The sequence below is a fragment of the Mustela erminea genome, chromosome X (genome assembly GCF_009829155.1).
Source record: "Mustela erminea isolate mMusErm1 chromosome X, mMusErm1.Pri, whole genome shotgun sequence".
Taxonomy (NCBI): Eukaryota; Metazoa; Chordata; class Mammalia; order Carnivora; family Mustelidae; genus Mustela; species Mustela erminea.
This window is the reverse complement of record NC_045635.1, coordinates 84,933,645-84,948,028: the sequence shown is the minus strand read 5'-3', so window position 1 is coordinate 84,948,028 and position 14,384 is coordinate 84,933,645. Positions and strand designations below refer to the sequence as shown.

At 40.9% G+C, this 14,384-nt stretch overlaps 1 protein-coding gene across 4 annotated transcripts in view; it reads right to left on the bottom strand.

The window, feature by feature from the left end:
• Window positions 1-2,798: 2,798 nt before the first annotated feature.
• Window positions 2,799-14,384, bottom strand: part of TCEAL9 (transcription elongation factor A like 9) — a 44,544-nt gene continuing 32,958 nt past the window's right edge. The window contains exons 4-8 of one of the 4 annotated variants that reach the window (XM_032331161.1): window positions 7,500-7,586; window positions 6,272-6,426; window positions 4,658-4,787; window positions 4,077-4,150; window positions 2,799-3,671 (exon numbers count right to left, since the gene is read on the bottom strand). In XM_032331161.1, coding sequence (XP_032187052.1) covers window positions 3,274-3,588 — 315 coding nt within the window. In that variant the 5' untranslated portion in view covers window positions 3,589-3,671; window positions 4,077-4,150; window positions 4,658-4,787; window positions 6,272-6,426; window positions 7,500-7,586 and the 3' untranslated portion in view covers window positions 2,799-3,273. The remainder of the gene's footprint in view (window positions 3,672-4,076; window positions 4,151-4,657; window positions 4,788-6,271; window positions 6,427-7,499; window positions 7,587-14,384) is intronic. The other 3 variants (XM_032331164.1, XM_032331162.1, XM_032331163.1) reach the window with 3 other exon arrangements.

The following is a 14,384-nucleotide window of genomic DNA, read 5'->3' as shown; positions in this document are numbered from 1 at the left end:
CCATATAATGCATTATCTACTTTTTAAACTTGGAATTATAAATCCAAATTTGTGCTGTTAAGAAAGGCTTACCATTCACATTAGGATTTATTGCACAGAGAAAACTGTTACTGGAAGTCAATCCACCTTGGATCTTGATCATCCCTGCACATTTTTATTGCATATACAAAGAATGTAAGACCCTGACCAATCTTTATGCAGGCAGGCCATGTCTCAGAGTTGTGTTTGCCACAATTAACTTTGATAAATGAGGTAACATCTTTCCTGGATACAGAGCAGGCTTGCTTCTGTTTACAATAAAAGCAATGAATTCTCCAAGCACAGGGTTTCTTTCCTGTTACACGATGCCCTACATGTGCAGACATCCATAAAACGGCCTGTGTCACCCCATAGGATTTGAGGATCATGGAGAAATAATACAAACCAACATGAAGCTCTGGCTATGACTCTTGCCATGAGTAATAATGTCCTTTGTCTCTGACCCAGGATTCTAATGTCTTCTGCCAGTGTCCATTAAACAATAGGAGGTTAACTTGTTGAGTTTATGTAGGGTAAAATCTCAGATCACCTAATTCTTTTTTTTTTAAGATTTTGTTTATTTATTTGACAGTCAGAGATCACAAGTAGGCAGAGAGATGGGCAGAGAGAGAGGAGGAAGCAGGCTCCCCGTTGAGCAGAAAGTCCCATGCAGGGTTTGATCCCAGGACCCCGAGATCATGACCTGAGCTGAAGGCAGAGGCTTTAACCCACTGAGCCACCCAGGCACCCCAGATCACCTAATTCTTGACAAGTTCCAGGTATTACCCCTAAATCAGTTATGTTAGTGCAATGTTTCCCACTAGGATTTTTGCTGTCTGTGTACTGCCTGTGCTCTTAGTATTGTGTTTTACTTCATGTCTGTCTTCAAATTGACTTGGTGACTTAATTTGAATACTTTTTTGAGAAGGGAACTTTATACTGTGCTATATCTATACTATCATCATTTGCCTGCAACAGACCATTTATTCACATTCAAATAAACACATGAATATCACAATATTTTTGGGTACTCTCTAAAATCATCCCCACCCACCATCAAGCCCTCTGATTAAATCCCAAACTGACTGCATACACAGGAGTTGTGGCAGGGAGAGACTATCTCAACCAATGTTTTTAGTTAGTCCACTTTGAGGTCTTACCTTCTCTCCCATAAAAAATTCTCATCAAGCCCCCTTGTGAAGGAAAAAAGGGAGAAACTAAGTCTAGTGCTCTGACCTACTACAGGGACAGTTGTCATCCTCCAGGTTAAGTGTGTCCAGGACAATTTGGCCACCAGCCTCAGAGAGTCTGGTGCCTGCTGCAGGCTAGAGCAGAGAAACCAAAGAGAAATGTAACTTGGATGAGCCTTTACACATACTACTTGAGCACTGCCCCTCTGAGCACGGGGTGCAGGGGGGTGGATTCACCCTGTCTTGTCAACTGGCATTGAGCTGCTGCAAGCTTATCTCATTCCAGTCAGAATCCAGCCCGACCAGCATCCATCAGGCTGTTGCAGCCTTGAAGAATAGTCTGGAGTCATGAATTGACCCAGAAAGAGTATCAGAGGAAAAATAAAATAACACACAACTGAAAAAACTATGAGCCATTGATATGTATAGGTAGATACATATACAGATTTAGGCTTCAATAGCACTTTTGCATTTCCAAGCAAGGAGGGCAGTATCCCCAAATCTGACTTGAACCTCCCTTTAAAATTTACACAGGTCTAGAGGCATCTGTGGAACTGGCAAAGAGGGCTGCCACCAGTCATCTGGGAGAGATCACTCACCCTAAGGAAATCATCAGAAGATAAAACCATAATCTTTAGGCTCAAAGTGAAGCAATTCTGACTAAAGCATAATGTCTGTTACTCAAATTTGCCTTCTGGTCCAATCCCCAAATTGACCCATCATGTCAGTCTTATGGGGGAAGTTCAGGCTTGTGGCTAAAATTCCTCACTGTCGAGATATCTTTAAGATATCATGGCCCAAGTTGCCCTTCATAACTATCTATCTAAACTGAAAAAATGGACATTCTTCCCACTTCTGTAGGTCATAGGTCAGTCTGAGGATTCACCCAACTGGGCTTCACTATTTGAGAAATCCAGAACATCATGAGCAGATAGGTAGGGGCCTGGATGAAGGGGACAAACTACCCAATATACATGATAGTAACAAGGGGAGAAGAAAGGGAGGTGGAGCAGGCACCACAGGAAAGAAACAATGGGGCACCCACCTAACAGCTGCCTGGATTTTTTTTTTAAGATTTTATTTATTTATTTGACATTGAGAGAGATCACAAGTAGGCAGAGAGGCAGACAGAGACAGAAGGGGAAGCAGGTTCCCCGCTGAGCAAAGAGCCTGATGTGGGCCTCAGTCCCAGGACCCTGGGATCGTGACCTGAGCCGAATGCAGAGGCTTAACCCACTGAGCCACCCAGGCGCCCCTGTCTGGATTTATTCTTAAGCTCGGGTAAGAACTGCTTTATCCATCGTTCCAAATAGCTGATAAAAAGCCCTTGGCAGTTGGGATCCTACCTGGGCAGATGGGGGAAATAACCTGTTAAAATAGAGCACACAGTCATTACCTTATTTGGTCCTCACATGATCCCTTAGAGATTATTATCTCTATTTTATGGATGAGAAAAGATAGAAAAAATTTATTCTTCTATCTAAGTAGTGGTCTAGTGGTAACCTGGAGTTCACGTTTGCTTCTAAAATTCTGTCCACATATATTAAGTGCCCCAGTATCTTTAGAAATAAATTGATTGAGTCCTGAAGATCACTTCTTTTTTGTTATAAAACTTTTATTATTTTAGCAATAATGTGTGTACATTCTAGGAATAAGGAAAAATACAAATAAGCAGGATAAAAAATTACTCATAATCCTACCACTGACTATACTTTTTGTCTTTCATCCTTCACAATTTTTTTCTGTGCACATATGTAATATACAGATGTAGTCTTCCTTTCAAAAATGTGACATTTACATATTACCAAGTAACCTTTTTTTCATTTTATATCCTGTTAGGAACCTCTTTTTGTACAAATGAGTAAAGCTCTCCTAAAATAGAGACTTGTATATTGGTTCAAAATATGATAAACAATGAGATGCAGATTAACAAGAGATACATCTAAAATCACTAATAGCAACAAGTTAAAAGTAGAAAGATGGACAAAGGTATATCAGGAAAATGCAAATCAAAAGAAAGCTATATGACAATGTTAATATCAGAAAAAATTAAAACCAAGGCAAACTACATTAAATAGGGATAAGGATGATTTCGGTTAACCTTCCAACGCATGACTATAAGTTTGTTTCTTACTCTCCTTATCTCATCTATTTCATTCACTTCTCTAAACATATCTTCCTTGCTTAAATGCCTGTTGTGTATATCTTCTTTAAATTCCTGGAGAGACTGAATCAGCCTCTCTCTAAAAGTTCCTTCTGTTTTTTCCTCCTCCTGGGGCTCTTCTTCCTCCTCTGGCTTTTCCTCAGGCTTTGGCTCTTCCTCAAGCTTTGGTTCACTCTCATTTTCTGGTTTTCCTTCAATTTTTTGACAGGGTTTCATCTTGTGAGTTTCTCTTTCTTCCTTCTTTCCTTTCCTCTTCCTTTCTTTTCTCCTGCTTTATTCCTCTTTGAATGCAATTACTTCTAGAAAGCAAGGTGACCGTTAAGTCAAAGGCTTGGTGAATGAACCAGTGCTCTGGACAGAAGTCTCTCATCATTTACTTTCTTCGATTCAGAGCTATCATTAAATATCTTCCACTTGGGAGACTTAATTAGCAATCAGGGCTTCCCTGAGCCTGAGGTTCTAACCTCCACGTTCCACCTCCTTACCTCTCTCTCCTCCCTCCCTCCAGCCCTTTTCAAGGCCCTCCCCAACAAGTTTCTTCGCACAAGGCAAAACGCAAGATCCTCCTAGAACCGAATGGGTAGGGAGAACAGGCGCGGGGTGGGGATGGGGTGGGGGTGGGGTAGAACAGTGGAGCCCACAACCTCTGTCCCACTCTCGCCCCACTCCACCTCAAGGGTCTTTAAAATATTCCCCTCACCTACCTGTACTGATCCGATCGGTTTCTTCCTCCCCTTTTCTAGCCTTGTGTAGTGCTCGGAACGACAGACCTGCAGACCTGCGGACAAACGGGAAACGCTAGGGGTAGAGGGAGGGTTGGAGTAAGGGGGGAGGGTGGGGGAGGGGCGAGCGCTTGGTGGGCCCACCCGCACCTCGTACCTTTTTCCTTATTAAGGTATTTGGTTATGAAAACTTCCCCACTTTCTGTTTCTCCCACTTCTCTCCTCGCCCCACAGTGTAAGTTAGCTCGAATTTCCCATCAGACAGGGAGTAGGACAAACAGATTATTTCCAAACTATCTTTAAGACTGAGGCGCGGGTTGGCGGGGGAGGGTAGGTCTTGGGAAAGCGGTCTGAAGTGGCAGAGGATGATTATTTTTTAAACAATCACAGGTCTCCTTGTTCTTCTCCCGGGACTCCTAGTCCCTTTCCCAGGGGTCATCATTCCCTGCAGACTTGGAGGAGGGCGGTGGAGGGATGGTTTTGACCAGGGTTCCCTCACAAGTTTCTGCGCTAGGCCACTCCCACCCTAGAAATCCCCAAGCAGTACCTATTTTGACACCAACCTGCAAAATTCCGAGAAGTTGGCTCCTCTTTTCCCTGGCGTCAGGCTCCACCGTCTGCACTGCTAAAGGAAATCTGGTACCCAGACGGGAACAAGGACCAGACTAGCAGGACTTCTGCACACGTCGACTCCTGGTCACGTGAATTGTACGTCACCGGTGAGCTCTGGTCCCCAATCTCCACTCCCACCAAAAGCGCGGCAGAAGTGGGCCCGCCTATACCACCCCCCATACATCTGACTTGTCATTCTTTGTTATTGTTGCCTATCCCGGAGGGCAAAATGTTATTCGTCTTTCTGTGACTACTAGGGAGGGGCTGCATCTTTTTTTCTGGAGCTACTAAACTTTTCTATTTCTTTTAAGAATTGTCACTTCGGTGCCTTCAGCTCTCAGGACAGAACTCCTACATCCATCGCCCCTCCCCTAGACTCCATTTCATCTGTAGTCTGGTTCCTGGCTGTTGTGGAACAGGGTCGGTTTGGCAGCGGGGTGTGTTAAAAAAAAAATTAAAAAAGGAGCCTGGGACAGGAGTGACATTTTTAAATTTAGTTTTCACTTTATTCTCAATACTTGTACGTTCTTTTCTTAAACAAGAGTAACATTTTTGTTATAGTCAGAAAAGACAAAAGCAAAATTACTTTAGTTAAATGACTTAACACATGTACAGTTCCGAGAATAGTTCCCTGGCCTGTTGTAAGGGTTCTAAAAGTGCAAGCTATTTCTTTAAAAAAAATTAAAAATAAATAAAAAATAAAACTGCAAGCTATTATTATAATTATACTGGGATTTCATTTGGGGAAAATGATACAAAACTTTTTTTTAAGATTTTATTTATTTATTTGACAGTGGAGCACAACCAGGAAATGGCAGGCAGAGGGAGAGGAAGAAGCAGGCTCCCCTTGAGCACAGAGCCTGATGTGGGTTTCCATCCCAGGTCCCTGGGACCATGACCTGAGCTGAATGAAGGCAGAGGCTTAACCCTCTGAGCTACCCAGGCACCCCGATATAAAACTTTTTAAAAAACAAAATATGTTTCACTTCCAAGTCCTGATGGCAGTATTTCCTAGGCAGCTGCACTGCCTGCAGAATCGTCAGCTGTCAAATACACATTAGGATCCCAAGTTTCCTCATGTGAAAGGACATAATAAGGGTACACCTCATAGAACTGAATTTTGGGAATTCTAAATGATACCTGGCTCATATTATCTTCAACAGATACAGATTACCTTTCAGCCTCACTTCAGTCTTTTCAAATTCACAAATTTGCCAATACAAATTACATAGTTCTCAGAGGCAACATTTAAAAGATAACAGGAGACATACATGTATTTTTGTTTTGTATCAGTTAGAGTGCCCCTTTGTGAGGCAGAATAAAGAGCTCAACAGATTTTGTAGAAAGAAAAAAACCTTAACTCCATGTTGTTTTTATTTCACTTGCCCTTCTGTCACATTTTCTCTAACTTCTGGGAAGAGTGTGTATTTGAGTAACAGAAAACCCAAGATAAAATGGTTCGGACCTGCCAAACAGAATACCGGTGTGACAGATGTTAGTCCCAGTGCCAGACCTAGATTGTGTGACCCTTACTAAGTCACTCTCCCTGCACTGGACTTACCTACCAAACAGGAGAGCACAGGCAAGCTCTCAGAATTTTAGAAAGAAGCTTGTGATTGGTAAAACATTTCAATATATTGTCCGTAGGAAAACTGAAACATCCTGAATAGCTGCTTTCCTTTAGCTTGAAGAAAATAGTTCCAGAAATCCTTAGAATGTCCTGAAAAGTGAAAGATGCTTTACTGCCATTATCTCATTTTATATTCTCAAACCAACCAACCACAAGGAAAATATTTTCATTTCTATTTTATATAATTCATTTCCATTATGTATACATATACACACATTTCTTATTCTAAACAAAGAATTAAAACAATATGCCCAAAGGCATTGTCTCCTTATATCTGAGCAGAAAAGGCCTCAGCCCAAGGGCCCACTTTTAGAGGGTCAGCATCTGACCCTCTTCTGGATGGCTTCTTCCCCAGGTTAGTGAAGAGTCAGTGGGGCAAGATGTTTTTACCTGGAGCCCTCATTTATTTCCTTCTAGACCACACTCTAGATACCTAAGACCCTAGAATATCCTGCCCAAAGGACCTGGAGCCCAAATCCAAGTCCCACTTGTGCCTCTTCTCTAAGTCTATCCTGAGAGTGGGTCACATTCCCTGTGGGTTCACACTAAAGGTAGAATCAATGAGATAGCTGAAAAGTCTCCTTCACACAAGGCTATTTCAAGAAATCTAAAGGAAAGAGTGGATGGCCAGGCCAACAGGAACTCAGAGAAGTCAATGACCAGTTAGCCCAAAATAGTCAGAGAAAGCTTCAAGCAGGGAAAACAAAAACAAAAACAAAAACAATATGAAAAAAACCAACCAAACAAACAAACAAAAAAAAAAACTTGACCTGAGCCTCAGAGGGTGGGCAGGACCTAGATGGAGGGTGGGCAGGAAAGAATACCAGTCGGACTGAACCTAGGCCTTGTGGTCTTATCATCACCCTAGCCTGTCTCTTGCTGCCTTGCTGGGTAGAAGTCCTTTTGCTCCTCCTTAGGGGGGTTTAATTCTATTGCCAGTGGCTATCATCTGAAAGCAGGGTCAGTGTAAGGACTTTCTGACATGTTCTGCACTTAACCCCAAGGATTTTCTCACCAATTTCCAGGTCATGGAATCTGAATTGGTCAACCTTTCTGGACAGGAGTTAGTTAAGCAATTGCTAAGTATTTGAAATACGCATTCTCTTGAGCCTATAAAGCCATTTTTAGGTACCCATCCTAAGAAAATATTTAATGGTACTCACAATGATTTGCCACACCAAAGTCCATAGATCTGAATTCCTAGCATCAGTCCTTTGACTTGGACTTGGATAAACAAAGAGAAGCCCCAACTGAAAAGCAGCAATGAAGGAACACAGAGAGAGAATTGTTCTAGGCAATAGCAGATATGTACCCAAGCATGTGCACGTGCACATTTACACACGTGTGTGCACATTCTCATGAGCCAAATATTTTCCCAGATTATTTTGATAGGGGATAAAGAAGGCAAACGTCATGGATTCTGTTAAAACAATTCAAACTACACCAATGGTATGTACCAATTAGAAATGGAAAGTAACCATTATATTGTGCATACATATATATAAACAAAGACAAATTGAAAGTTAAGATATCTAGAACTGCATTTCTGTCACCACATACATATATTTATTTGGGAGCATTTAAAATACAAGCATATAGGGGCGCCTGGGTGGCTCAGTGGGTTAAGCCTCTGCCTTTGGCTCAGGTCATGATCTCAGGGTCCTGGGATCGAGCCCCACATCGGGCTCTCTGCTCAACGAGGAGCCTGCTTCTCTCTCTCTCTCTCTCTCTCTCTCTGCCTGCCTTTCTGCCTACTTGTGATCTCTGTCTGTCAAAAAAACAAATAAAATCCTCTTTTAAAAATGAATATATAAATAAATAAAATATGAGCATATAATTAAATTGCACCATAACATACTTATAGTCCACAAAATTAATTCCTATAAAATTTCAGGTTGTGTTATTAAGATATGAATGAATGATGTGAGCCTCTTGGTTAGCTGGGTGCAAAATCCAAATCCCTCAGGGACTCCACTGAGTTCTGAGGCCACCTTGTAACAGTTGTTTACTCTATACTGGTGCTTAAATGTCATCCTTCCATTTCTGCCTTTCCCCATACCCCATCACCCACCATATTATATCCAATGCCATCTTATTGTGGGGTCTTATTGTGTTTCTATATCATAGTAGAAATGCGAATGAATATACACTGAACTATTCCCACAGGATATATTTGAGAATGAACATTTAATATAAAGGCAACTTTTACTTTCTAAGTGTTGTGTTTATATATTTAAATTTTCTCTTTAATAGTCATGTATTAATTAATAATATTCAGAAAAATTAGAGAAACCTTTGTAAACATGCAGAAGAAATAAAATACCTTGTCAACCATAGTTTATTGAAATGGAAGTGTTTTTATAATATATTGGTGTGTGAAAAAGGCAGGTTACAAAATATAACTTGCAGAGGTTCTAATTTTAAAAAGTAATATGTGTGTAGCTACTTATATGTATGTATGCATAGCAAATATTATGGAACAATATACACCAAAATATTAAAAGTGGGTACGATTGGATGATTGGTGGGCTTATGGGTGATTTGTGCTCTCTTTTTATATACTTCTTTGTGGATTCTTTTACATTTTCTCAGTGGGGGTGTGTAACTTCTATAATAAAGAGTAGTCTGTAAACAGTGCAATCTTATTTCATAGCACATATTTCACATATATACTTCTTCTGTAGTGGAGTAGGATCTGATATAAGAGCTCCACTACCTTTTTAAGGCCCTTGCAATGGTTGAATTCTTCATATTTGGTTCTCTTGACTTGTTTGTGAGTAATATACATTAAAATGAGACTCTTCTTATTTTTCTGACTATGCCTTCTCCAATCTAAGTTTGAGATAGTCAAGCTGTAACACTAGTCATACATAGGAAAGGGAGGAATCTCTTCCCTAAATTTTACCTGGTGAGAAACCTTTCTTCCTAAGATAGTGTTTTGCCAGAAAGAGTAATATTGTTAGCAATAATATATTTTGAAAAGTTTTTTAAAAAGATTTTATTTATTTATTTGAGAGAGAGACACAAAATGAGAGAGGGAACATAAGCAGGGGGAGTGGGAGAAGGAGAAGCAGGCCTCCTGCTGAGCAGACAGCCTGATTTGGGGCTAGATCCGAGGACCCTGGGATCATGACCTGAGCTGAAGGCAGCCACTAATGACTGAGCCACCCAGGCACCCAGCAATAATATATTTTAAGCAGATTATAAAATAGTTTTAGTTACCAGTTCGCCAATTCAATTCTTTTTTCTTTTTTTAAGTAGGTTCCATGCCCAGTGTGGAGCCCAGCACAGGGCTTGAACTCACAACCCTGAGATCAAGGCCTGGGATGAGATCAAGAGTCAGACGCTTAACTGACTGAGCCACCCAGGCACTGCCCACCCTCCTGGAACTCAATTCTTTTAGAAATACACATGAATAGAAAAAGAAAATATTTTATTTTTGGCTCTGCTTGACAAATAGCATTTATCTATAGTTCCCCGACTTTTTTTCCAATGAAAATTTTTTACTTTTACAAATAAACACAATAAATATTATTATTTAAAAGCAGGCTATAAAACAATGTGTATAAAATTATCTTAGCTATATTCAAAAATACATTTGGAGGAAAACCCTCAAAAATCTACACTCAATTTCATTTATCTGATGACTCTCAAACATATATCTTATTCCCTCATTATCAGTAAATATTAATTAGGTGCTTACTAGGTATTGTCAACCCAAATCCACAGGTCTCTTCCAGACTTTTCTTCTCAATTATCATCCCAGATTGGATATGTTAGTGCAATGAAGTTGCAGCTGGCTGGATTCTAAAGTCAGCATAAGTCAGTGAAATCCTACCTAGTCAAATTTACCTATGAAATATTTAGATCCCTACTTCATAGCATATTAACATAAGTTGCAATGTTAGTGGGGGAAAAATCATAACAAAGTATTTAATCTTATCAGTATATAAGTTTTATGATAATGTGGATTTTTTTAATTTTATGTCAATAATTCTTAAATATTTTCTAAATTCATTTGTTTATCTGGATTACACACACAAAACAATGAAATACACATTTTTAAGATAACTCAACTTGTTCTTACTGTATTTCATCATGTTAAAATTAACAGTAATTAAGTCAATTCTCTGCTGCTTAATATTTAGGTTTCCTCTACATTTTTTTTCTATCATAAGCCAAGCCATCACTGAAATCTTTGCACAAAATCATAGTTACTCCCTAAGGAAAAATTTCAAAAATTGAAATTGCTACGTCTAAAAGTTTGAAAAATCTTACGAATTTTAAATGTATATTGCGAAAGGGCCTACAAGTTAATTTAACCAATTTACAAGTGTACTGAGAGTCCATATGCATAACCTCACATAAAATAGCTAGTATGATTTTTTTAAAAATTCCTCAGTTTGACAGGTGAATAAGAATGAAGTTTTCATTTGTATATTTTGACCACTAGAACCAAACTTATACTTGGTTCTCCACATAGATGTCTTCTTTGGTCAATAACTTTTTGATGTCTTTTCACCAGTTTTCAGGTAGTGATAACTACTGTTATTCTGTTGAGTTTTTTAAAGAACATTTTATTACAGAAAACTATTGTTTCAGTTCGTCTCATTGGTTGTAAGGAATAGATACTTAGGCTAGCTCAGCTGAAGCAGGATCCATGGTAAGTATTTATGGGGCAGTAAATAGCACTATGATGTTAAGGGAATCTGAAAACAAACAGTTTCTAGTGGACCTCTAGGCGCCAGAACCAGCACACTATAGTGCTCTGCCATTAACTTGGCTCAGCTGTCTCATTCCCCCTTCCTCTAACATCCCTTTCCCCTTTCTGTGTCTTGGCTCTACCTCATAGTTTCAGCTTCCTCATAATGCCACCCTGCTCATGTATTAGGCTTTCTCAGGTTCCTATGGTACAACAATTTCCCCACAAAATTTCATGTACCTCACTAGCCCTAAACATGCACAAACTTATTTAGAATTTTAAGCCATCCATAGACTTCCTGGGTTGAGAACACTTGGTCTAGGTTAATTGATACAGTCAGTGAATGGGGGACGCCTGGGTGGCTCAGTCTGTTAAGTGTCTGCCTTCAGATTGGGTCATGATCTAAGGATCTTGGGATGGAGCCCTGCATCAGGCTCTCTGCTAAGGAGGAAGCCTGATTCTGCTGCTCCCCCTGCTTGTGCTCTCTCTCACTCACTCTCTCTCTCAAATAAACAAATAAAACATTTTAAAAAAGCTTCTCAAAAGTGGAAACATTAGATCATTTCTCTAAAACAGGACAAAAAAAGACACTTAAGCTCTATAGACATTAATTTACTGAACATGTACAATGTTGATTTGTTTTTGAAAAATTTAGGTTTAAAATTGTCAAACTAATTAGTCTGTATTTTCAAAAAAAATATTTAGGAAGCATTATTAGAACATTTTCTAATTGACAAATACAAACATGACCAAGTTATGAAGGATTTCCTATTTAATAAAAAAATTATTTTTTAAAATTATTTTTTAAAAATTTTATTTATTTATTTGACAGAGAGATCACAAGTAGGCCGAGAGGCAGGCAGAGGGAGAGAGAGGAGGAAGCAGGCTCCCTGCTGAGCAGAGAGCCCGCTGTGGGGCTCGATCCCAGGACCCTGGGATCATGACCTGAGCCGAAGGCAGAGGCTTTAACCCACTGAGCCACCCAGGCACCCCCCAAATTTATTTTTTTAATTCTAAATTACTTTTCTCCCCAAAGAGTCATACTGTCTTAAACATTATGAACAATTAGCTCTTTCATTTGTAGCTGATGCAAAATATTTTCTATTGGTTATAAGTTAATTTACTCAAATAACAAGGTACTCCTGCGAAAAGAGAAATCTTGGGATACTCATTCTCTCCCCCACCCAGGGATCCTCCCACCCCGTTCCTCTGCGGGTCAGCGGGTCAGGGCTGCATGCCTCCCAGCAAGAATGCGTACGTGAAAGGGGAAGGAGACTAAAATGTAAGTATTGTATTTCTATAATGTAAAAAACCAAAGAATTTTAAATTTTAAAAAATGGAACAGAAAAGTACACGGAAGAAAGGTTAATGTTCCACTTTCCACTCCCAGCCTCCTTTCCTGATACCTAACTTTATGTCCATTTAGGTGCAAGCAAGGGCCTCAGGAGAAAAATAACGACAAGGGTGAGAGGACACCATGAGAAGGAACCGGTTGGGGGGCAGGGGAAATGAGGAAAGGGCTAATTCCACAAGAATTGCAAATGGACAGTGACTCAAGAGAAAACGCTGCCTCTTGCTGATGATTAGAGAAAGCCAAAGACTCTACCTGGCCTCCTGAAATGCCAAAGTGGAAAAAGAGACATTCCAGATCCAGTGTGACAGGAGAAGGAGGGGATGAAGTTTTCCCACTGCCCTGCCTGAGTGGAAGGGAGGACTGGAAGTCTATACCCCACTGTGACGTGGCTGTCACATGACTGGAGTCTATCTGGGCCCAAGTCCCTTTCTTGCTTTGTATCCTGAGTAAAGACTCCTGTTGCAGAGGAGGAAAAACTTCAAGTCAATGAAAGGGGGCAAAACAATTGTCCAGGAACGCCCTGGATTTGTGTTCTGGCTTGAGCTGACTGGACTAACTCTGGCACCAGGATGGCTGGCAGCTGAAGGCAGAACCACTAATTGACATAGCCTTCGTTCTTGACACCCCCTACTTACCCAAAGTCCACTGTGGGTTGTCCTGGGGGCAAGCAGTGTATGAATATGGATACACGGGTACACTCTGGAAAGCCTTCAACTTACACAAGCCCCGCTCCCTGTGTCCCATGCCCTTTTGGTGCAAAACATTTTGGTAATAGAGGGGTGGAAATGAATCAGAGCAGAAGGCAACAGAGAGACACAGAAGGTAAAAGTTCTGTTTTAAGTATATACCCTCTTCCACCATTGTGGGTATTTAAAAGACCAGGAATACTGGAGGCAGAGGGTGGCTTTGGAGAAAGAAGTAATATAAAAAGTGACAAAACTGGGACACAAGGTGCTGGGAGGTGAGGGGCGAGTGGAAGGTCTGCAGCGAGCTCTTGTATGCAGTTGCCAGGGATCCTCCCACCCCGTTCCTCTGCGGGTCAGCGGGTCAGGGCTGCATGCCTCCCAGCAAGAATGCGTACGTGAAAGGGGAAGGAGACTACAAGGATAGGCTCGGGTCGGTGCGAGGAACAGTGGTGGAGATGGGAAACACACCCTTTCTAGGGCTCCCCTCCGGGTCTTCCCTTTTGGTGAATGCAGTAAGTCCTGGGGAAGGTATCTACAGGAAAGATGGTGAGCTTCAGAGGAGGGAGGAAAAGAGGAGCGAGCTGGGAGAGGGGTGAGTGGAGGAGGGGCTGTGACTGGATGTCCACTAGAGGGCGCAAGAGTCCTCTCAGGTGGGAAAAATAGAATTGAAAACAAAACAAAACAAATCCTTCCTGATATCGGAACATTGAAAGGCACATAGTAGGGCCCCTGTCCTGGGTCCTAATCTTTCCACCAAGCATTCAGTCCTTTCGTTTGCCTTTTGTCTCCTAGTAGTAATGGAGTCTAAAGAAAATAAGCGGGCGGGTCCGGGGAGGGATTTCAACATGGAAAACGTCCTCCAGGAAAGAAAAGGGAAAAAGGAGGAGAAACAGGTCTCTCTGCAGAATGGAAAGGAAGACCCCACCCCCCCCCCCGCCCCCATGAGAGGGAATGAAGACAAAGAGCCTGAAGGCAATAATGGAGTTGGGCTCCACTTTCCCCGGGTTTTAGAAGAGGAGTGCCCAATTGTTGTGTCAATAACATCAACATGGTAGATGTAGATGACATGGAATGGTTCACGGAAGGGATGAGAGAGTTAAACTCAGGTAAATAAAGTTAAGGTAGAGTCCACATGGCCTTAATGAAATTACTCTCAGCATCACCACCATGATGAGTTTTTCTTTATGCTTTAAAAACTAAGGTTTACTCTGGAGTTACTACTTTTCAAGTATGGCTTTCTGTTTCTTCACCTTTTCTTTCTTTCTTTTTTAAAATTATTTTATTTATTTGTTTGACAGACAGAGAT